The following is a 24,464-nucleotide window of genomic DNA, read 5'->3' as shown; positions in this document are numbered from 1 at the left end:
CAAGCTGCATGTTTGCATCCCCAGCTCTGCTCCAAGGGAAAATACAGAAACCACAACAGGGAAAAGAAGGATTCAGGGCAAACAAACAAAAATACCAGCAATTTCCTGCATGGCCACTCTAGGTGGAGCCTTCCCTACCTCTTCCCATCGAGTGTAAACTCACGACGTGTCTGCTGCATCTGCTCTCGTGTCCTACACTTGAGCTTCCAAAGCCCACACAAAAACACAGGCGCAGTGAGAGGCAGCCACAGCAAGATCTGTGAGCAGGCAGCACAGGTGCCTCTCATGGACACTGAACATTCTTTAAAAACTGTGAATGCCACCCCAGCTGTAATGCTGGCCCTTGAAAACCTGTCCCAGGTGCCAACCCTGTGTACCACCCACGGTGTGTGCTGTTGATCCCTTTCCACTGCTCTAAAAGTCCATGGTGTCCCCCAAGCCCCCCAACACCCCTTGCAAAGCTCTGGGATGTAGAGAGGCTTGAAAAATAAATGTGGAGATAGACATGATAGTGGACCTGGAAAATTGAGAACAAATGATGCAGGACTAGAAAGAAGCAGCTGGTACAGACCCTCTTGTCTTCCCAAGACTGTTTCACCAGGCTGGTGGAGAACTGGGCCTGATGCAGCTCATCCTGGAGTTGCTTCTTTTCACCCCAACAGCTTGTTCCTCAGCACAGGCTCTCTCCATCGAATCGCGGAACCAAAGGAAAGTTTGGGCTGGAAGAGACCTTAAAGCTCATTCCATTTCACCCCCCTGCCATGGTCAGGGACACCTTCCACTGTCGCAGATTGCTCCAAGCCTCATCCAACCTGGCCTTGAACATTCCCAGGGATGGGGCAGCCACAGCTGCTCTGGGCACCCTGTGCCAGGGCCTCCCCACCCTCACAGGGAAGAATTTCTTCCCAATATCCCATCTAACCCTGCTCTCCTTCGATTTGAAGTTATTCCCTTTTGTCCTGTCACTCTCTGTCCATGAAAAAAGTTAATCTTCCTCTTTTTTGTAAGCCACCTTTAAGTACTGGAAGGCCACAATGAGATATCCCAGTTACAGGCCGTGAGAATAAAGGTTTTGTCAGACTGCACCGGAGCCCTGGGACGGAACAGGACCAGCAGCCTGTGGATGCTCGGCAAGGGCAGGGCAGGCAGGGAGGGCTCTGTTCGAGGACAGGATCAGTCCCTGTTCAAAGCAGTCATGTCAGGTCTTTGCTGCTGAAATGAGGATGTGTAAAAGCTGAGGATGAGATTTCGTCAGCGGTGGGGAGAGGATCAGACTGAAGGCACAGCTTTGCAAGGGCAGGGAGCTGGTGGCTGTCAGCGCTGGAGGGCTCGTCAAAGCTCCCCGAGCTCCCAGAAGCACACCCCGGGCATTGCTCAGCCCAGCCACGTCTGTCTGTCCATCCTGTCCTCCCAGAGGTGGGCATCTCTGACAGGCTCTCTGCAGAGAGAAAACAAAACGCAGCTCCCACCAGCCCAGGCCCCTCCTGAATACATGTGCGGGGAATTTCAAACGTGCTGCAACTCTGCTTTTCCCTGGAAGGATCTCTGTGCTGCCGTCCTCTTGCAGGCAATGTATTGTCCCTGTCACAGCTGTCCTCCTTGGGCACTGCCCCGCTCAGAGGACACTCTAGGGGAGGTGAAACAGGATTCATAGAATCTGAGACTGGCAGAGATCTGCCACGGGCAGGGACACTTTCAACTATCCCAGGGTGCTCCAAGCCCTGTCCAGCCTGGCCTTGGACACTGCCAGGGATGGGGCAGCCACAGCTGCTCTGGGCACCCTGTGCCAGGGCCTCAGCACCCTCACAGGGAATAATGTCTTCCCAATATCTAGTCCTAATATCCTATTATCTATCAGAATATCTAACATCCTAATTCCTAATATCTGGAATGGGCACTTTGCCTAACCCTGGCCTATTTCATTTTAAAATCATTCCTCCCTCTTCCTATCACTACACGAGTACCATGGAATCCCTGGCCACCGCAGATGTTTCCTCACCCTGCCCACTGCCCTCAGTGGGCTGTGAGGAAGCTGAAGGAGAGGAGGTGGGAGGCTTTCAGGGAGCAGCTGAACACAGGGTCAGGAGAGCAGGGGCAAGGGAAGGGTATGGAAACCAGAGCACGTGAGCTGCAAGAAGTCTCGTGGCCGCTTTCTGCCAGGACAGTACCCCCAGGCTCCTTGCAAGCTGGAAGCAAAGCTTTGCCCGCAGGGAGCCGTCCCAGGTCCTTGTTCCGTGCCTTCTCCCGGCCATGTGCAGACACAAGCTGAGGCTGCCACCATCTTGTCTGCGGGGGCACTGCTGCCACAACGCTGTCAGCTCTCGTCGTGCAGCCTGGACCAACACCAGCCCCTCGTCCTGCAGCCTCTGCCACACCCGGCTGGAACCCACGGCTACTCCAGAGGGTGCAGGACAGGTACAGGTCAGGGTGAGGATGCTGCCTGCAGCTGCAGTGCCAAGCCCTTGCTGCTGAAAAAGGTGGAAGACGTGGAAATGTCTCGGAAAGCTGTGTGATAACATTTGAGTGCTTTATGTGCAGCATTTATTGATGAATTCTGCTGCTTAGAGATGTTTCACTGCCTGGAAAATTCATAGGATGGAGCAGGGCTGGTGAAAGGGACCTCAAGGTTCCCCTGTCCAGCACCATATTTATGGCGTCGCTGTCACTTGTCACAGGTCAGGTTGTCCTGCAGCACTGTGTGTCCCATCCAGGGATGTGGCATGTCCTGGCTGAGCATGGCCGGAGTCCTGCCACCCTCTTCTGACTACAGACTCTTCTGCTGTCTCTCCACTGCCAGCCCCAGCCCCCGGGGCTCTCTGAACAGGCACTCCCAGCCCACTGCAAGCACAGGTGTGTGGTGACACCGTCAGACACAGTGTAGGCAAAGGACCTGTGGCATAGACGGACGAGGGCTGAGATTCTGGCTCAGAAAGGAGCAGGACTCAGAAAGCACTAGGAAACAGAGGCAGCAGCAGCACTGAGGAGACTCACACCTCCCCTCAGGCTGGGTGTCCCTTATCCCCACAAAGCCTGAGAGGGGCCATGCTGGGAACGACAAACCATGTCTGTGCCTATTTCCTGAAGTACCAGAGCATTGATAAAGAAGTGACCTGAAATGAAAGGGCCTGGAAAAGCAAGGATTCGGGGAGGAAGGTCAGGTATTGATAGGAGCAAGGAGTGGAGTTTTTTGCATGGTGAGACCATGCACAGAAATGTGCCCATGGCCAGAGAAGGGGTCACACACCACACACCCATCCTGTTTTCATCTCTCTGAGTAGAGAAGCCAAAGATTTCCCTAGAACTTTTGTTTCCTTTGCAAAGCCTGTGCTCAATAAACCTTTGCCTCTAGCTATGAAAAGCCGTTTTCCACACCAGGCACAGCTTGCCCTGGACTCTTATTTCAGCTACTGCCCCACTCAAGCCTAGCTCGACTTCCCTGTGCTCCTTATCTCTCGCTCCTCCTCCTGCCTCAGCCACATCCTACTTCACCCAAATCTGTCCTGGCCACCTTCCTTTTCCCACCACCCATCCCTCCATCTCTCCTGAAGAATTCCACTCCCTGAGCAAGGTGCTCCCCTGCAATATTTACGTCTCTCAGTGATGGAACTGCAGCGATGGAGCCGGTGGACTTGTGTCTCCTCTGAAGTATCTGTAGTCAAGGAGGCTGCTCCCGAGACCCTGCAGAGCCCAGAGATTTCCAGGTCCCCAGGTTCACCCCTCCCCACACCCTGGCAGTGTCACATCAAAGAGCACAGCCTTTTGTTTAGGCTCTGTTCGAAGTTTGCTGCTAATCTTTGGTATGCACGCAGTGGTGTTCAGCTCCTGCTTGTTCCCGGAATAAATGCTCATTGCATTGCTCTTAAATGATTGGAGACCTCCAATTTTAATCTTTTATTCATAATCTTCTTCCAGCTCAGACACAGAAAAAACATGTAAATTCAAAACCTGCGAGAATTGAAAATTTCATAAGTGCTGCTGACCCTTTGCTGGCAGCTCTGAATGTGAGAGAAATAAAGGAATTGTAATGAGGAACCTCATCTTTTGATAACAGCTTTAGCGGACCCGGGCATTAAATGGGGTTTCACACGTTCCTGCTGTGTGTCCATGAGAGGTGTGGTCAGTCCTGCTGGGCAGGGAGCATAATCCCGCTGCTTCTGCCTCTCTGTCCATCTCGTGCCTCTCCATCTCCTCCTGCCTCTCCATCTCAGCACCTCTGCAGTGAGGTGTGAGCTCACCTGGTGATCACCTGGTGACTTTGGGACATGCCCTGCCCATGTTGCCTCGCCCATTGGTCCCCAAGCTCGTGTCCCATTGGTCACCAAAGCACATCCACCCAAACTGTCTCTGTCCATCTTCTCCATGTTCCCTCAGCTCCTGTCCAGGCACGAAGACCACTGCTCGCCGTGGCCTGCACCACATCCCTCACCTCTCCTTCTTAGAATCATGGAATATCCTCAGGTGGGAGGCACCCAGAAAGATCATTCAGTCCAGCTCCTGGCCCTGCCCAGGACACCCCCAACAATCCCACCCTGTGCCTGGCAGCGCTGTCCAAACACTCCTGGAGCTCTGGCAGCCTCAGGGCTGTGCCCATTCCCTGGGGAGCCTGGGCAGTGCCCAGCACCCTCTGGGGGAAGAACCTTTCCTGAGATCCAACCTAAACCTCCCCAGGCACACCTTCTGCCATTCCTTTGGGTCCTTGATTCCCCCATCCTCTCCACTGTTCTGTGCTTGGGAAGGAATGTTACCTGTTGTTACCTGCTCAGTGCCACCCCCTCCCCCCTCTATCCCACTGCCTGCTCCCTGCAAGGACCCCTTTTTAGGACAACTTTGTGAGAGGAGGTTTAGAAGGCAGGGAGGAAATGAGATACAGAATGAGTAATAAGAAACCTTTAAGAGTCAAAGACTCTGGGGTCAGGCAGACACTGGTGAGTGCTGGGAACAATTTCACCTTCTTTCAGCATTAGCAAAATGAAAATAACTTGTTATGGCTGGGATTCGAGATCAACAAGTTCCAAAGCCTTTACCCTTTTCACAAGTTTCCCATGTGGTGTGCAACCCCTTAGTCCTTTTAACTCAGTAAACTAATTCTTGGGGTTTTTTTCTTCCTGGAATAAGCGGGACGGTGTGTAGGGAAATACTCCCAGCTCTGCATCCAGAAACTTTTCTGGCACTTGCAGATTGTCTGCAATTCTATTCTGGAAGGACCATCATAAGCAGGAGATGTGCATTGGGATTTCCCAAAACACAACTGCCAGGAGTTTTCACCCAGGAAATTTAAGAGGCTTTGTTGTTTTACCGGCTATTGGGGATTTTTGACAGCCTGTTCAAAGAGGATTCTGTATGGGGGCCCAACAAACTGCTGAGGGGGCAGAGATGAGGATTCTGCTCACAGGCACAGCAAACCCTCCCATCCCAGGCCGTGGGGGCTGGGACATGGGTCCCTGAGGAGCTGGGCTGCCAGGCAGTCCCCTGGCACTCCCCTCTGAGTGGGATGCTCCAGGGTGCATCCCATAGACCGGTGGGGCCGGCTGGGATGCACATCATGTGGCTGGAGGTTCACTCAGGCTGCTTAGTCCAGGTTTACACCCAAAGGAGAGAAGAAGTCCCTTTTGCAGGCAGGGGATGAAGTGCTATTGCCTTCCTCCTTTGTCCTGTGGCTGCTCCAAGGGAGCCCTCCTAATGTGAGACCTGCCTCTCTGCTCTGAGTCCTGCCCCATATTCCCAGCCCTGCAGAAGTCAGGGTAGTCCTGGCTCATCTCTCCCCGAGCCCGGCTTGCTCAAGGTGGGGAGACATTGGGCTGATGGCAGAGTGGGCACTTCTGTCATCCTGGGATGAGCTGTGCTGCTATTGCAATCCTTGATGGTGGCTGCCAAGACATGACCTATGGGACACTTCAAAACCCATGCAGAACTTAACCCCATAATCCTTCCAAGAGTTAAAGCAGCAGCTGGGGCTGATATTTCTATCTTACATCAGATTATCCTGAGTAATTTACTTGGACATGACGCTGAACAACTGTGCTAAAAGCAGGGAGAGAAGGTGGTTTGGGAATACAGCCTTCCTTGGCAGACTAAGCTGCTATGTGATCAGACAGGAATCATATCAAGAAATCCGAAGCCGAATTCACCATCTGTTCCCGCCAGCCCCGGAATGCATCTGACCCCTGCAAACCTCCGCAGGGCTGGCACCGACAGGGTGTGGGGGGGAGCCGAGGCGGCGGCTCCACGCAGGGCTCTGCAGGTGCTCCGCAGGTCCAGACTGCCACCTCCAGGCACACAGAGCTCGCAGAGCCTCCCTTCCTAATGACACAGCCAAATCGGGCCCGGGCAGCTGCAAAGGAAATGCTTCCGAGATGAGTTACTGGAAGCCTGGGGTAATGCTGGGTGTCAGTAGACAAGAAAAGCTGTTTTACCAGGGAAAGACCAGCTGCCAGCGGTGCAAGATGGGATAAAATTCTCTTGGGGGACATTTAAGAAGGTGTGAACATCCTGTGGGCTGTTTTGGTACAGGAAGGGGTTTATCTGCTGGTGTATATGAACCAGGGTGTCCATCACCTCTCCTTGGATGGAAGACTTTGCCTCTAGACCAACCCCTTCCCCAGGATCCTCTTCCCAAGGATCCCTGGGTGCCAGCCCTGGCCCCAGCCTGGCCAGATGGGAGTGCAGGAGGTCTGGAAACATGGCTCTGTGTCCTGGAGAAGTGTCCCCAGTGATGGGCCTCTGCCAGGACTGCAATTTCATGGCAATTTCTTTAAAAATGACGCAGCTGTGCCTCATCTTCCTGAGGCTGTGAGCAGGGTGATGCCCTGGGTGTGGTGCTCACAGGCTTTGACAAAGTGATGCTGTAGTGGCTGTGGGCCCCTCCCCACACACAGCCATGCACCGCAGCCTGGCTGAGTGCCGCTGCCACTGCCGCTGCCCCTGCTCCTGCCTGGGGAAGGAGCCAGGCACCAGCATCATCCATCCTTCCAAATGTTTGGGTCTGAGAAATGTAAGAAAACTTTGTACATTTTGCACAATGTGGACACTGGCTTTATTAATAACTGAAATAAAGTAGTGAAATGTGCGTCCTCAGTGAACAGTGACAGGTCCCAGCATGCCCAGGCTGTCTCACTGTGCACTGTGCTCTGGACCATGAGCAAGGTATGATGTGGTTGCTGTCCCTGTCTGTATGAAGTGATGAGGGTCTGAGCAGAACCTGCACAAGTATGTGCACTGCACAGGCACCTGGAGGGGCAGGATGACCTTCAGAGATTCCTTCTAACCATATTTATCAGGGAATGGTTTGGGTTGGAAGGCACCTTAAAGCCCATCTTGTTCCCACCCCCTGCCATGGGCAGGGACACCTTCCTCTGTCCCAAGCTGCTCCAAGCCCCGTCCAACCTGGCCTTGGGCATTTCCAGGGATGGGGCAGCCACAGCTGCTCTGGATAAAGGAGAAGGGTCTGGGAGAGAGTAAGGGTTGTAGGGATGGGAAATGTAAATACAGAAATGGGGTGAAGGTGAAGGGGAATGCAGAGCACAGGACTTGTAAGCTCAACCCTCAGCACAGGGGACACTGACCAGGAGCAGCTTGTCCAGCCTAGGGGCCGGTGCTTCTGGAAAGGGGCACGGGAGAGAGCGGTGGGAGGGGGGACCATGAAGAAGGAAGCTCTGGCTGGGCAGGCAGGATAACCTGACAGTGTGCAGGCAGGCTGGGGTAGGACAGAGCCCCGGGCAGCCAGGCTGGCCTTTCCTCACCTGCGGGATGGGGAGCGGGCTGGGGCAGTGAAGGGTCACCTCCATCCTTGAAGCGTGGCAAAGGCAGGGAGCATGCGAGCAGGCAGTGACGGGTTTAGAGCCTACCCCACACTGTGCTGTGGGACCATTTTGCTTTTATAGGGCGTTTACTGAAAACAGTGCTTGCTTTGTCCTGCGACTCATTTGCTGGTAAATCCTTCACGGAAGGGCAGCTGGAACACTGCTAAACACCCACAGGAAGAGTTTTGCAAGCCCACCTACAACATACTTCAGCTCAGACTTCAGGACATGAGGGCTGAAGTTTTACTGGTTGGGTTTTTTGGTGTTAATTTTTCTTTAAAAAAAAAAAAAAAAAATCTGCACTTCCAGAAGAAGGTAAGGCTGGAAAACCTGCAGGAGACCCCCGAGGTTCAGAGGAGCCTTTGCACACAAGATGTCCTACATGAGATGCTCCTACACAGCAGTGACGTGGTGGTTTTGGGAAGTCCTCTCCCAGCCACAGCACCCCTTCCTTGGGAGCCTACAAACATCCTCTTGGCTCTTCCCTGTCCCTGTGGGCCCATCCCATGGATACTCCTGCTTTGCAGGGAAGCATCCTTCACGTGTGGGAGGCTTTCTGGAGCAAGGGAGGTGGTGACTAGCTGAGCATCCCAGTGCTGGCCCCCCCAAAGCAGCTGCGGTGTCCCCCATTCTCACTGCAAGTGGTGACAGCTCTGTGCAGCCCAATGACAATAACAGGCAAGGAGATGGATCACGGAAAGAGGGGTTTTTATTGTCCAGGAGGAAGTGCACACTCTGAACATAAAAGGCAAACCCTGCCCCACCATCCCCACAGCCAGGAGCAGCCCAGTGACCCCATGCTGCAGGATCTGACTCATGAACCACCTGGAAAGGGGCCATCTGGCAGCTCCCAGCCTCAGATCCTGCATCCCACCTGACTGGGGTTGCCCAGCAAACCCCAAGGACACAGGTGTGGCGCTGGTCTGACCTCTGCTCTCACCAGTGTGTCCATGACGGAGTCCCAAATGTTGGGAAGAGAGGACAGGGCCAGCACCCAGCCCCCTGTGCTGCAGGGCTTGTGTGAGCTCTGTCACGTGCTGGCTGCGGGGAGGGAGTGTGCCAGGGCTGAGTGCAGGACGCAGGGTGCAATACAAATGAAACAACACATTGCATCTATCCCCCTTACAAAAAGCTTCCATAGGAAGAAGTAAAGTGCCCGCCGTAGTCAGAGAATCCATCAGGACACAAGCGCCCTGCATGGAAAGCCAAGCCAGCCCTGGAAAGGCTGGTTTAGCCAGAATTATTGCAGCTGAGAAATGGCTTTAACCCGCCCCCCACCCCCCTTGTGCCCAAACAGGCCTGGCAGGAACAGCCCTCAGGCCAGATCCCGCCAGCACCTGCATTGGAGTGATGCTGGGTGTGCTGTGCCCGTGCGAAGGACAGGGTGCTGTGGGCCAGGCTGGACCCCGGCAGGGAGCATGGCTCCCTCCAGTCCCTCTCCCCTCCTGTCACCCCCCAGCCCAGCCATGCTCCCAGCAGACATTTTTTTGCAGTGAGTTCAGCCCCACAACTGAGGCTTCTGTGCTTTGAGACCATTTTGTGTACTTAACATCCTATTTCAGTAAAACAGTTCCCAAACCCATAGAAAATTGTATTTACACCAAAAGAAACTCCCAGCCCACAGCCTGCCCTGCTCCCCAGTTCATCTGTACCTTGGCACCCAGCTCAGCCTCTTGGACCAGCTCCACACATCTTTGGAGGCCACTGCTGAGCACCAGGCAAGCTCACCCAGAGAAATGCTCCTGTGGAGGACAGACCACCCTCCCAGACACTGGGGTCACCACCAGTGAGATCCTCTGTGCCTGGAGCCCCTGCCCTCAGCCACAGGATGCTGTGATTGAAGCTGGAAATGCTGTCAAGACCCTTCCTCTGCAGGTGACCCTGCAGCTCTGGGCACTGGCAGCCAGGTGATAGCACAGCTCTTGGGTTTCTCTAGGACAATATAAGAACAAAGAATTGTTTCTCTGTCCCTCCATCATGGGAGATGGGAGCATACTGTCCCATTCCTCTCTGTTCTGGGGGAGGCCAGGACAATTCTGCTGGCAGAGAAACCTGAGCTTGCGGCCCTAGAAAACATGCCTGGGCTGCCTGGAGGGCTGTGCTGGATCTGGGGAAGAGTAGTGCTGGTGGGTTAAAGAGGTGGAGAGTGTCCTGCAGCACTCCAGGGCTTCTTGAGGCTCCAGGTAGAAGGCCCTGGACAACTCTCCTCCAAGCTCGGAAGTATGGTCTGAAGGCAGACCCAGCTGTTCCTGGCACTGCCACCTTGTACTCTGTCCCCTGCCCTCCTGCTCTTGGTAGAGGTGGACCATGAAGTCACCTTCAGGCTGGTGCAGTTCAGGAGGTCCAGGCTGGAGTACACTGGGAGGTACCGGAAGCTGCTGTGTGCAGCCTGTGGAGCCCTGCTAGTTCAAGATCCAAGGAACTCCCCAGCTGCCTGATCCAAAGGAGTTGTGTGCCATGGCAAGCCCAGTCCCACTGCTCCTGGTTATTGCTGATGTGTCTGATACCCCTCCACCTGCAGGAGCAGCTGGACCATCCCACTGGGTGGTGGGGTTGCCTCCTGTCCTGCATAGTTGTGTGGAGACCCCCAGTCCCACAGGGAAAGAGCAGAGTCATGATGTGTCCCCAGCCCACTTGGAAGGCTGCTCCCCCCTTCAGGTGGGGGAAGGAGGCAACAGGACCACCAAGGTATTTGGAATACCATGTTTCCACCAACGCTGAAATCAAAGAGATGCTGGCAGGGCTCCAGCTCCTGGTGCCCCTGTTCCTGCTCACCACCCTGCTGCCCCTTTGCCAGGGTAAGTGTTAAGGAATGCCTGATGTGGCTCTGCAGAGCTTGTGATCAGAGATGCCTCCTGGGGCCGTTTGTGTTCAGCAGCTGGGATCTCATGGCCTGGATGCTGCTCAAGATCTTCTTCTGGTGGCCCATCATGGTGATTCCCAGGCTCCGAACATCCCTGGAGAACAAAAACACTGTCAAAGACACCTGTGCCAGGCCCCAGGGAGACAACTGCACCCCATGGACCAGCCCAGGAACCTGTGCCTGGCTCTTCTCCACTTGTCCATCAGCACAAGGCTGGTCCTGACAGGGGTCCATGGGCATCCTCCCAGGGACAGAGAGACTGCCATTCCCTTGGGCACGTCCTCCTGACAAGGCCACTGTGACAGCCCTATGGGGAGCAGGATCACTCCTGACAGGCTGGCAGGTGACAAGATCGATGCTCTGAAATTGGATTCAGTTTTAGTGAGATGCCCTCAGATAACCCAGTCAGAAAGATGGATGGATAATGAGCCTTCCCCATTCAAAAGATTCTCTGATGTGCATGAGAAACAGGGATCACTATCAGCTCAATCCCAGAGCAAAGGCCCCATGTACAGCCCCCGATCGATGCAGACGACAACCCTCTGTCTGTGTCTCTCTGTCTTCCCTTTCACTGCCACAGGAACCACTGTCCAGCAGCTCCATGCCTCTGGACAGGGAACAAGGCTCCTTAGAGGCTGCAGAGGTTGTTGCCAGCCCTGTCACTACTGGTAACAGCACGGGATGGGGGATGTAAGCAGGCATAAGGGTAGGAGCTGGTATAGTTGCCTTCTTTTCTGGTACCGCTTGGATGCTCCACCTTGGAAACTCCCTAGACAGGTGGGAGATCAAGTTCCTCACAGCAGGAGGGTAGTGAGACAGATCTTAACCCACCCTTGGTCATGTGTTAATGACCTTCCAGTGATGCCTCCCTGCTGGCTGCACTGAGCAGGGAACCAGTCCTGTGCATGGGGTCTGGCAAAGCTCCAAGGTAATGCCCAGCTATTATGTTTTCCCAGTGATCCCAGAGAAGTTGCACAGGGTAGCACGGCCACACTCTGGTCCAGAGAGGCCTTTTGCAGGGGAAACAAAGATGAGAAGCACAGGGAGACAGCAACCTCCCGCCTGACCCTGCTGTGACCAGGAGGTTGGATTAGGTGACCTCCTGGAGCACCTTGCAACCTGACTTACCTCCTATGGGCCTATGGTGACATTGGAGAGCCACCACAGAGCACTGGAGGTGACTTGGTGCTCACAGCCTCTCAGTACAACTCCCACACCTTCCCTCAAAGCTCAGCACAGCCTTGGACATTGTCCCAAATCTCAACACCGTTTGCCTAGAGATACGTATGGGGCACCAGGGACCAACTAGAATGAGCCAGCCAAGGCAGGACGGTCACTGTTTGGGGCTAGTGGTTTGGTGCAGGGACACCCAGCCACGCCCTGCTACTCACTCGATGTTCATGCGCATCACCATGCCCAGGGAGGAGTACCCAGCCATGGCAAAGTTCTCCCGGTAGTGCCCCAGTCGGATGGAGTCCAGCCAGTCCTCCACAGTCAAGCAGCTGGTCAGGTCGAGGAGACCCCTGTCCAAGCGTGTCTGGGTGAACCTGGGAGCAGGACAGAAAGGTTGGTCCAAGGTGACCAGGCTGTGAGGGCCACCTGAATGCACCTATAGAATCAGGAAAACATTAAGGCTGGAAAAGCCCTCTAAGATCATTAACTCCAACTGTTGACTCAGCGCTGCCAGGGCTACCACTAAACCATGTCCCCAAGTGCCACATCCACACCTCCAGGGATGGTGACTTCACCACTGCCCTGGGCAGCCTGTGCCAGGGCCTGACCTCCCTTTTCATGAAAAAAATTTCCCTAATTTTAAACCTAAACTTCCCTTGGTGCAACTTGAGGCTGTTTCCTCTTGTCCTGTCCCTCATTCCCTGGGACCAGAGGCCAACTGCTGCCTCGCTGCCCCCTCCTCTCAGGGAGTTGTGCAGAGCCACAGGGTCCCCCCTGAGCCTCCTTTTCCCCAGGCTGAGCCCCTTTCCCAGCTCCCTCAGCCGCTCCTGGTGCTCCAGGCCCTTCCCCAGCTCTGTTCCCTTCTCTGGACATGCTCCAGCCCCTCCATGTCTTTCTTGTCGTGAAGAGCCCAGAACTGCCCCAGGATTCAAGGTGGGGACTCACCACTGCCCAGCACAGGGAGGCAGTCACTGCCCTGGTCCTGCTGGCCACACTATTCCTGATCCAGGCCAGATGCCGTTGGCCTCTTGCCCACCTGGGCACACAGCTGTGACCCTGCAGATCCTGCAGAGCAGGACAGAGAGAGCCTTCACAGGCAGGTAAAGGCAGGGATGCTGCTGCATGGGCAGGGATGCTGCTGCATAGGCACTGCTGCACTTCCTTGGCCTTGGCATGGGGGTGCCATGGAGGGAGCAGGGGGCTGAAGTGCAGGAAGTTCCTCACTACCCACCGCTACCTATGCCCACGGGCCCTGTGCGTGTCCATGGTCCCAAGGGCAGCCATTGGTGCCACAGCCAGTCAGAAATAGCCCTTATTCCTGCAACCCACGTGCCCTGCCCAGTATCAGTCATCAGCCCCTGCTCACACAGAGCCCTCACCTGTTCACGGTGCCCATGCACTTGAGATTGTCAGGGTTGCGGATCAGCTTGTCCAGGATGCCCACAATCTGGGAGAAGCGAGGCCTCTCGCTGCGGTCCTTCTGCCAGCAGTCCAGCATGAGCTGGTGCAGGGTGGTGGGGCAGCCCATGGGGGCAGGCAGGCGGTAGCCTTCCTCCACAGAGTTAATGACCTGGAAGGAAGCCACATGCCGCAGTGGAGCTGCACCCCCATCCCGCTCCCAGCCCCCGATGGGAAGATCCGTGAGAGCTGCTGGGGCCATGGGATGGGGAGCAGAGGGCTGGGCACAAGCTTTGTGCTAAACAACAACTGAATGTCTGCGTGCAGGCTCTAAGCAGAGCTGGCAGCAGGCTGGACACCACACACGTACAGGAAATCAATGCTATGACAGCAGAGTTATTTAGTGGTGCTGTGGCCTAAAATATTGCAGCTTCCCTCCAGCAGACAAGCCACGAGGGCTGCACTCACACTCAGTTGTTCTACAGCCAGGGCGTGGCACTGGTCAGCAAGGCTGGAGGAAACCCTGCTTGAAGGAATTGTGTGGAGGAGGTAGTGTAAGCCACTGCATTCATGCCCTGCTGTCACCAAAGCCACCACAAAATAAAAAGAAACCTAGGAATAGAGGGGAGTCCCAGCACAGGGGGAGATTTATAGAACTCATAGGTTAAAAAAGGAGTCCTGTGATTCTGCAGAGCCAAAATACTCATTTTACTCATTTACTGCCTCCTTTTGGAAATTTTGCCCTCAGGTTGTGGTCAGGATTATAACCTACATTCCCCTTCAGATTTTATACTACTCTTCAGGTGAGAGTGGCTCCACACAACTCAGACAAGCCCAAAGCCTACAGCTGGGTGGGGCTAGCCTGAGGCTGTCAGCAACCTCACCTGGGCACTGGAAGGGATGGATGCCCAGCACTGGGACTGGCAGGCTGGTGCAGTGCAGCTGCAGGGATCCTAGGGAAGCCCTAACCCGTTCCAGGGACTCGGAAAGGTGGCACAATGTGCGGAATCTCTCCAGCCAGCAGAAAGGCAGGACTAGGGACAGCCACGGTGCACACAGGCAGCGTGGCAGCGACCTCCCTGCCTGCATTCATACCAGGCACTTGAGTCAGTGTCCCCAGGACGGGGCAGGACTGGGAAGGGCCAGCAGGTAGGTCAATGACCAGTGAGCTCCGGTCACTCCTGGGAGCCACGGGACTGCAAAGGCAAAGGCTGTGCAGTGCAGAGATGGACTGCTGTCCCCACAGAGGGGACGTGCACCCTGTGCACAGCCCTGTGGGGATGTGAGGAGAGGCAAGAGCTGATCCTTGGGGCCCTGTTCCCAGCCCCCCACCACGCTGGCCTGGGGAGGGCAGGAGGAGGGGCAGGTTTGGCAGCACTCACGTCCCGGTTGGTCATGTTCCAGTAGGGCCGCTCGCCGTAGGCCAGCACCTCCCACATGACTATTCCATAGCTCCACACATCACTGGCTGAGGAGAACTTGCGGTATGCGATGGCCTCGGGAGCCGTCCAGCGGATGGGGATCTTCCCCCCCTGGAAAAGTGAGTGAGAGTGGAGGCTCAGAGCAGGCAGGGCTCAGCGTCCTGAGCTCTGCAGCTAGGACAGCTGTTGGACAAGCAATAAGCTGAGGTGGCGTCTTATGGGAAGGACTGAGGAGGCAGTGTGCACAAGATAAGCCCAAAGGTGTGTGTGAAGGACGACTTCAAGGTGTTTCCAGCAGAGCAGGGAGAACACTGTGCTCTTTTACAAGGTCTTCATGGACAATTTGGTCCCCCAGTGCTCAAGAGACAAGGAATTCACAGTGATGAAGAGGACCCCTGGGCTACCAGAGTACACAAGCACAGAGCTGACCCTGGGTGCAAGCAGAGAACCTGACTTGAGCAGACAGGGAGAGTGATGGGATGTGCTCCCTGTCCTTCCCTGCTTTGACAGGCAAACACCGAAAAAGAAGACGCATTCAATTAAAGGACCATGCTGACAAAAATCAGCAATGTATGGACCAAGAATGCTTTTAAGCTGGAAATGTGGTTGCCAGACATCTGAAGAGGAAAGTTGCAGTATAGGGAACATTGGCTGGGCTTCCCAGAGCATCTGGGGCAGGAATGGTGTGTCTGGGATCACCTTCCAGGGATACCTGTATAGGGAGAGTTGCCTCTACCTCTACCCAGCTCTGCCTGCCCTGGCACATGCCTTGATAAGGACTGAAGATGAACAACGTGTCTCTTGGGAGAGTCCCTTGGGGGAAGCAATCTCCTGAGCACGTTGAAGACAACACAGGAGGAACACAAGTTGCTGAACACAACAGAAACCTCATTTGAAGGGTACCCTGACTGAGACCTCACCAGAGATCCTGACTCTGGCACTGCCTCCTTGTGGTTCAGCTCCACCCACACTATACATTATCCAGTCTTCCTCCACAGCAACCAGCTCTGGTGGGTTTCACTGCACTGAGGTGCCTCAAAGCAGCAGAAACCAAGCAGCAGGAACCTCCCCCAAAGTTAAATTATCTGGAATGCCCTGCTACTTCTTGAGATACCAGAGGGAGCAGGTGAGTGCATGGACACACAAACAGTGAGCCCCTCTGGCTCAGCTTCTCCACTTTGCTGAAGCCATGAAGAGCATGAAGGCCACGTTCATCAGGCTGGGCCATGGTGCACTCATCCCTCAGAGCTGCAGCTGCTCTGGGACTTGCTCGGCATCAGCTACCCCAAAGGAACCTGAAGCCCTTTCTGCTTCTGTAGTCTTGGTCTTTCTGAGAAATGATGCTTGGAATCCTCAGCTACAGCTCCAAACTGGCCTCCATCAGGAACAGTCTGTCCTCCAGATATGTGCCAGGGGAGCACACTAATTCTTTTCATGGAGAGAGAAGAGCAAAAAGAGTTCATTTTATTTAACATATTCTATGTATTTCATGAAAATGTGTTTCATTTTGCTTCTGATGACCTCCCATGGAGGAGAACATCAAGCTCCAGAGCTGCCAGGTTGGCTAGAAAAATCTCAACATGGCTTCACAGACACAAGTGTCCTGCATGAAATAAAAACACAGGTTGCAAAATCAATTCCCACCTTTTCCACATCCATGAATGAGGCAGTCACATGGAAAAACCAGTGTGTGGCCACAATGCTGAAGGGTAGACCAGAACACCCCCCAACGGATTGACGGGTCTAGGACAACTGAGGAGTGAATGGAGCTACACAGCCTAGGGAAGGACTCCAACAGGGACACGTAAGCCACACGTGCCCATGGGAGCAGTTGGTTGGGGATGTTTGATAACTCCCCGCCCTCCCATCCTGCTGCTCTTTGTTCACTGCACACTCAGTTCTGGGATGTCCCTGTGCGAAGGACAACGCTCAGGACCTCTTTGGGTTTGAGCTCTTGGGCCAGATGTCAGCAGGAGGTGACATCACCATTCCTGCCCTACCTGTATTGGCTTGAGAGTCTCTGACTTTTCCATGTGTCAGTGGCCTGAGGCAACAACAGTCACTAGGGACCAGCACTGTGAGCCACCCACCGTGGTGGTGTACGCAGCATCAGGGTCGTCCTCCAGGACGCGGGAGAGGCCGAAGTCGGACACCTTGCACACCAGGTTGCTGTTGACCAGGATGTTGCGGGCGGCCAGGTCCCGGTGCACGTAGCCCAGGTCAGACAGGTACCTCATGCCCGCCCCGATGCCCCGCAGCATCCCCACCAGCTGGATCACCGTGAACTGCCCGTCGTGTTTCTGGAAAGGAAATAACCATCCTGTTGGTGCTGCTGTCATTAAACCAGCCCCCCAGTGCCTCTCATCTTTGGCTTAGTACCAAAGTGCCTCCAGCTTGTGCCCCTGCCCACTTCCTTGCCCTCTCAGTGCCTCTGACACATGCTCAGGCAGTTGTCCCTGCCTTTGCAGTGTCACTCCAGGGAGCCAGACACGATGCCTGGAGCCTGTGTCTGCCAGAGAGGTGAGAGCCCAGCACCCACAGCTCTCTCTAACACAGGGCTTTCAGTGGCTGAGAGGCTGAGGAGCAGGAACCAGCCCCAGGGGATGTGCAGTGAATGAAAATACAAACTCCCTCCTTACCCTGAGAAAGGTGTCTAGTGAGCCGTTCTCCATGTATTCAGTAACAATCATTACCAATTTGCCTGCAGAAGACAAGGGAGGTCAGGTTAGCAGAGAAGTCACCTTCCTCCAGGAAGCCCAGTGCCAGGTTTTTACTGGGAGAGACATGAAACCAGGCCTGTGGGTCTTCTGCAGCCCCTCAGACTGGTGTCACCCCTGCGCTGGGCAGGACTGGCCCAATGATGGGGATGTGGCAACAACCCAGACAGGTACCCCTCCCTCCAGGTGCCATTGATATGGCTGGGTCAGCTTCGTCACCCTGCTGAAATTTGCATGCCATTAGTGTAAGGCTTTGCATCAAAATGTGCCTTTTTGGAGGAAGACTTCAAATTGTGATTCAATACAGGCAGCCTTTAAAGTAAATGCCTTTGAGTAGGACATCTCCCAAACCAACAACAACCTGGAGCACACTGCAGAGCAAGGTGTGGAACTGCCACAGGAACTTTGTCCTGGAAGAGAAGGCAAGGGGGTGGCTGTCCCAGGTAAATGCACGAATCTGAAAAGCCACTGGGGCAGTGAAGGATGGAGTGCACCCAAAGCGAACCCTGACCCCCATCTCCCAGGCTGCTCACAGGGAGATACATCCCAACTCTGCCCCGCCATACGCTCCCTCCCCTGCCAGCCACATACTCCTGGTGACCACACCCTCCAGGTGGATGACATTGGGGTGGTCGAACTGTGCCATGATGCTGGCCTCACTCAGGAAGTCCCGCCTCTGCTTCTCCGTGTAGCCTGCCTTCAGTGCTTTGATGGCCACGGGAATCTCCCTCTTCCCTGGCAGCTTCAGGCGGCCGTAGCACACCTCTCCAGACTCCCCTGCAAGGCAAGGGAAAGTGGGGGCATGGAGAGCTCCTCCACTTCTTGCACTCACCCACCAACACCACAAATCATCCAGTCTGTCAGCATACTCACAGCATGCCCCAGCCCCTCTGGGTTTCAGTCTGAATTTCAACCCCCTCCAACCCCTCCAGGATTCAATCCTCTGAAAGGATTGCTCAGCTCTGGCTTCCTGTTCAGGAAGGGTGGGAACATCAGAAACCACCTGTCTCTGGTGCCTTTCACTGAAGGCAGTGGGCCAAGAGCAGTGATTGCAGTGGCACTTGCTTTATTGTTTTTAATGAACAAATTTGAGAGTCTCAGAGCAGCCAGGATGACCCTCATCATTTCTCTGGGTTAAGCCCTTAGGGTGCTGCTCGTGAAGTTCAAGCTCCATCTCTGCACTGTGCTTCCCTGAAAGCCCCTGCTCCTATGCAAAATTCCCTTTTGTTCTGAAAATTTACCATTTCGCTTGCAATTTCATTTGCATCTTGTCACCCCAGGTTTTTCATGGGTGCATGTTGGGGCACCCATGGGGACAGGCTGAGCCATCTGCTGTGCCAGCCTGAGCCACCAGTGCCACACCTGCTGACAAGCAACCCCCTGCACCAGGCTGCTCCAAAGGGTTTATTTCACTCCCCCAAACCCCCACTCTATCCGAGGTTTTGATCTCACAAGGATAAGGAGCAGATGAAGCCCTGCTGAGCACGGCTCTGATCCCAGCGGGCCAGGGGCACGGCACAACCTCAGATCATGGATTTCCCCGAGCAGACACGATCCAAAGAGGCAGCTGGGCCCCAGGACTCACCAGACCCAATGACCTTCTCGATCTTGATCCGGGAGGCCTCTATTTCACGGGTGAACTCATGCACAGCTTGGCAGGGGTCCTCGTACGTGTGGGGGGTCCACATAAAACTTGGACTCGGGGAACTTCACTGCCAGGTTTCAAAGTGGAGAGAGGAGATCAGCACTCTCAGGCAGCCGTGCTGGGAGGAGGGACACCCAGCAGCAGGGCAGAGGATGGGCAGGGGCAGGACAGGCTGAGGAGCCACAGAGATGCAGCACAAGGAACCCTAAGTCACTCTTTGGCCCAGCAGTGTCCTCAGAGCAGTTCAGGACCGGGCTGCCCAGGCGTTCTCCACATGATTGTCCCACTCCATCACTCCCCCCCCCCCGCCCCTGGCCTGCTGCTCTCTGGGATGATCCTGCTGCAGTCTCAGTGCACCCTGTTCAACCTTTCAACCCCATTACCAGGATGCCCCTGGGATCAGAGCCCCCGCTCAAGTCTCCTAAGACATGTTCCTAGGAGGAGGCAAGATACAAAACCCCTCCCCCTGGAAACCACAGCAGTGTCAGGGGTTAACAGTCCAGCTCTGCCCCTCCATGGGGCTGGCTGGGGTCCTTCCCAGAGACTGTCCTACCTTGCCCATTCTGATAATGCATCTTCTCCTCATCAGAGTCCTGGAAAGCCTTGCTGTACCCACAGTGCCTGCCACAGGGGGACAAGGGTCAGAAAAAAGCCCCCATCCCCCATCCACAAGCATTCCAAGAGCAGGGTGGAAGGCAGTGCATGCCGGGGCTGTGGGCAGCCAGAGAAAACACCTGGCCATCCACCAGCTGCATCCCTGCATCTCGCTGGACTGACACTTTGGTCTGGATCAAAGAACTCTCCAGGTGCTCTCCGAGGCTTGGCAGTGCTAAAAGCATGTGTGCTCCACATGCCTGGCTCAGCCACACTCAGACAGAGCACACAGTCTCCCTTGGATCTGTCTGAGGTAGAAAAGATCTCTCCACTCCTGACCTACCCACCAGTCCATCCAGTCAGCCCTTGTACTGGTACTAGTTCTGGTACTGGAATTGCTATTGCCTGTGCTGCTAATGTTCCATATATCATATATTATAGTGTATATACCAATTTATTACTATTCAGCCTGCTGGCATGAAGAGGGGAAGATCTGGAGACTGGCTCTGACTCAGGGAAAGTGGTGACCCTTAAGTGAAGTCTCTTGGCTGCTTATTAATCCCAGACCTATGGATGCTCTGGACAAACTGAAAGGCGAAAAGTTGTGCCAAAGTTCTCCCGTCCCTCCTGTCCCTGTTGGAGACCTCCAGAAAATCCCCCTGGCCTCCAGAAAACCCTTACCTCTTCTTGCAAATCAGAACTACCAGCAAGGCGACGAGGCCAGTGATGAGTGTCAGGCAGATCCAGACGATCGTCATCGTGTCGTACCGGAGAGACGCTGAAGAAGCAGGGTAGGAAGGGGTGAGCTGAAGTGGGGACTGGAGTGGTGAATGCACTGCTGAGCTCAGGAATGTACCTACCCCATGGTCTTCAAAGGTAAAGCCTTGGGATGACCATGGGGTCATGGTCTTCAAAGATGAAGCACTGTTCCACTTACTCCCAGTTTTAAGCCTCTCCCAGTGTACAGGGACCATTTGCATGTGGGGAAACCAAGCCAAGATCTGAGAAAGCCATGGTGACACAGCAAACTGGTACAGAGAGGAGATTGGAGCCTCAGGACCTCTCTACGTCTTCCCTGAACTAACTGCTACATCCTTCCTCCCTCTTCTTTCTAATGTATAAGCATAGATTCATGGAATCATTAAGGTTGGAAAAGACCTCTAAGATCACTGAGTCCAGCCATCAACCCAGCACAGCCAAGGCCATCACTAAACCACATCCCCAAGTGCCACATCAACAGATTCCTCAAGCACTTCCAGGTGTGGTGATTCCACCACTATCCTGCGCAGCCTGTTCCAATATCTTCTTCCAGTGAAGAAATATTTCCTAATATCCAATCTAAGCCCTGTTTCAATTTGAGTGTTTCCTCTTGTCCCAAACATCTCAGGAGTGCAACCTCAAGCAATCCCTGCAGGCTGAAATGCCAGGGGATGTGCCTCCAGGCCCCCTCCTTGTGTGGTGGAGGAACAGTGGCCACGGAGAAGGGCATCACCAGGGTCCATGCTCTCTGCCCCACACTTCCCTCACCCCACACCTGCACACACTCACCCGGCTTCCCAGTCTCCACCTCCACAGTCTGACTGAACCTCCCACAGCCGGCAGAGGTGCGAGCCCGCACCTGGAAAATGTAGCGGGTTGCAGGCTTGAGCCCAGAGATGGTGGCAGTGGTGCTCTTGGATTTCAGAGTCGAGTAGCTCTGCATTTCCTTGTCCTGGGGACAATCAGCAACAAAACTCTCTCTGCATCAGCACAGTGACCAGAGTCTTCCAAAGAAGCCCCTTGTGCAAGGCTGGCTGATAGCAGGGGCCTCTGAGAAACAAGCTCAGCGTTACCTTCTCGTAGTACTTGATCTCGTACTCCAGGATGATGCCGTTGGGCTGGTCCGGCTCTTGCCACAGCAACGTGACACTGTTCTGGCCTGTGCTCTCCTGGTGCACCACCACCACCTGTGATGGGGCTGGGGACCAGACACAGGGGGTTAGGTGCCTGCTGATGGGGGGGAGCAGGACACAGCAGCAGGGAAGGGTGGAACTGGAGCCCCAGGCAGGACCCCTGGCTTAAATCAGGCTTCTGGTTTAATTAAAGCCATGTGGAGATGAGTGCTGTGATGGGGATTGCAAACAGGCTTTTCCTTGCTTTGGCTGCCTCAGTCTCTTTCCCATGGAGTGAAGCAGCTCTGAGAAGATGAGAAAGGAGGCCACTGTCCCAGGACAGGCAGGAGGGGACACTGGTGATTTGCTGTGATCTGGAGCCAGAGAGGAGAAGTACCAGTGGGGCTGCAGGCCATGGAGACCCCTAACAGGACTCTGTCCTCTCTTGTTCCACCTGGGATAAAGGGAGAGGGGCAGGGGAAGAGGGAAAGGGGAGATGATAAGTGTGGTCAGGGTCTGAGCACCAGTCTAAAAGTGCCCTGGGGGTGCTCTGCCGCCCTGGTATATTTGTCATCTTCCCAGGCCTGAGCTGGGAGCCTGTGAATCAGTTCGTGTACCTGTAGCCACGCCTGAGCTGTTGCTGTCACAGCTGGAGGAACCAACTCACCAGCCTCTTTTCCCACTGGGAAAATACCCACTGGAAGTTCCTCAGAGTGTGATGGCCAGGTGCAGCCATTGGGTATGGCTCATGGGAAGTTTCAGGCCCCACTTGTGAGCTTCACTGTCAGGTGAAAAAAGAGATGTGGCAGCCCTGGGGAAGACAGCTGCTGTGGCCATGGCTGCAGTGCAGGGGTGTCACTGGAGCAGCACAGAGACCAAAAGAGGCCACACAGGGGCTGCAGCAGCAGTGGGGCACCCAGGGACTGAAGGGCAGCAATTAAAGCTCAGTTCATCTTTGGGGCTGGCTCCTCTGAGAAGCAGAAAATGCTGCTGGTACAGAGCACCCTGGGGAGATGGGACAGGATGGGATGCTGGGAATCAGTTAAACTGCATGAGCATGGGCAACGCCTTCGCTCCAAGCAGCCCCAAGGAATCTGTGCTGCATCTGCCTCAGCCGTGCTCAGCCTTTGGGGCTGGGGGGACAAGGGTGACCAGCACCCAGGAGGTCCCCCCATGCAGTGTCAGGGTCCCTCAGCTCTCTGGAGGGCAGGGGGCTCTGTCACATGCAGCAGCTGGAGCACAGTAGCTGAACTACCAAATTCCCAACCCTGCTGCTTTCACAGCACCTGCTCAGAATCCATTTTGCGGCTGAGAAGTCAAAATGGGAATATTCAGCACTTCCTGAGAGCATCTCCATCTGAGGCATCAGGCTGAGGCAGCTCATCAGCACTTGGAGGGATTGTGAGGGATCAAGCCAGCAGGACTGAGCCACTTCCACGTGCTGCAGAAGCGCTACAGGCTGGCATTAGTGACAAAGGGACCTGTTCTCATGCCAGCCTTGAGCTATCCAGCAAGGCTCCCCAGGTTTCTCCTGCTGGTACCCCTGCCATGAGAGCAGAAGGGGCTCAGCATCATGGGAAGTTCTTGGGGGCTCATTTCAAACTGGGAGGACTGACAAGGAAGGTCAGTCCCTGCTCTGAACTCTCTGCCCACAGTGTGCTCCACGGAGAAGTGCCATGGAGCAAGGTCCTGTCCTACCAGGCTACAGCACTGCTCAGTGGTTTCCTGGGGAAAGAGCATTTTGCAGTGAGGAATTTGCAAAGGTGAGACATGCATGGGAAAGACTTTTCCCAGCAAACATTGCTGTCACTTGCTGGGGCCTGGCATTGGTGTGAGCTAAGAGCAGAGCATGAACTGCTGCCTGGCCCTTTGGGAAGGAACAAAAGGCTGGAGGATCAGCCTGAAACATTCATGCTCCACTTAGTGTTCCTGTCAATAAACGAGTGTTCTCCATGTCCCCCGTCTCCTGCAGAAAAGGAGCCTCCAACAGCAGCTGCAGGCTGAAGTGAAGGGAAAGGAGGAGGAAAAAGGACACCGTGAGGCAGAACCAGAGAGGGATAAGAGTTGCCTTGGGCAGCAACTTGTCCCCAGCCCATCCCAGCTCCCCGAACCCACCTCCAGCAGCAGAGAGGACAGGGGTCACATCTGGCTGTCCCAAGCCCATCACCAAACCAGCCCTTCACTGCTAGAGCAGGTTCTGGATCCCACAGACACTGGCTGGAGCAACGTCGGAGCAACATCAGCATCACCCCCACAGGCCAAGCCTGGAGGGGGGTCTGCTCCTCCTACCTGCCTGGTTTGTCGTGATGTTGGCGACCGCGGCTCTCCTGGACTCCAGGCTGAGGTCGGAGACGCCGTTGACGGCCTCCACCCAGAAGGAGTAGTTGGTGTGTGCGAGGAGGTTGGTGACGGTCAGCGCTCCCTGCACCAGGCTCATCTGCTGGGGCACGAAGCGGATGCTGCTGCCGCAGGCCTCGCACGGCCCCGCGTCGCCCGCGCAGCGCCGGCACAGCACGTTGTACACGATGTCCGCACGGCCACCCTTGTCCAGCGGCGGGCCCCACTCCAGGGTCACAGAGGTGCCGTTCACACTGGAGATCAGGTTCACAGGAGCAGAGGGGGGCCCTGGAAGAGAAGTAGGGATTCAGACAGAGCGAGGGCTGCTGGAGTATTGGGAATGGTGGAGTGTGGGACTGATGGAGATGCACCTTGGGCAGCAGGAGCTGAGCGCACAAACACTGCTGCAAGGGACACAGAACTGCCCAGAGCAGGGAATGCACTGGACACGAGACAGCAAAGACTCAGCAGGGCTTGGGGTGAAATGCCTTGGAGGTAAAATGGTCTGGATCAGGATGCCAAGTGCCAGATGTTAGTTTTGGGAGAAGCAGGAAGCAATGGTGAAGCATGAAGATTTGGGGGAAGAGCCACAGTGCTGATGAGCTGGATATGCCCACCTAAAGGGAAAGGTAAACCCACATCTCCT

The 24,464-nt window shown here is 55.0% G+C and overlaps 1 protein-coding gene across 1 annotated transcript in view; it reads right to left on the bottom strand.

Moving 5' to 3' along the window:
- Positions 1-8,490: 8,490 nt before the first annotated feature.
- Positions 8,491-24,464, bottom strand: part of EPHA8 (EPH receptor A8) — a 53,135-nt gene continuing 37,161 nt past the window's right edge. Inside the window, 14 exon segments of the mRNA XM_042015871.1 lie at positions 8,491-10,756; positions 12,054-12,209; positions 13,215-13,405; positions 14,616-14,765; positions 16,745-16,954; positions 17,294-17,355; positions 17,963-18,148; positions 18,957-19,050; positions 19,052-19,083; positions 19,570-19,637; positions 20,292-20,388; positions 21,159-21,321; positions 21,443-21,567; positions 23,771-24,106. Coding sequence (XP_041871805.1) covers positions 10,642-10,756; positions 12,054-12,209; positions 13,215-13,405; positions 14,616-14,765; positions 16,745-16,954; positions 17,294-17,355; positions 17,963-18,148; positions 18,957-19,050; positions 19,052-19,083; positions 19,570-19,637; positions 20,292-20,388; positions 21,159-21,321; positions 21,443-21,567; positions 23,771-24,106 — 1,985 coding nt within the window. The 3' untranslated portion in view covers positions 8,491-10,641.

Source organism: Corvus kubaryi, unplaced genomic scaffold (genome assembly GCF_017639235.1).
Source record: "Corvus kubaryi isolate FWS band 111438036 unplaced genomic scaffold, C.kubaryi_AGA036_p1.0 split3-37344, whole genome shotgun sequence".
NCBI lineage: Eukaryota > Metazoa > Chordata > Aves > Passeriformes > Corvidae > Corvus > Corvus kubaryi.
The sequence above is the reverse complement of the archived record's forward strand: the minus strand, read 5'-3'. Positions and strand labels throughout refer to the sequence as shown.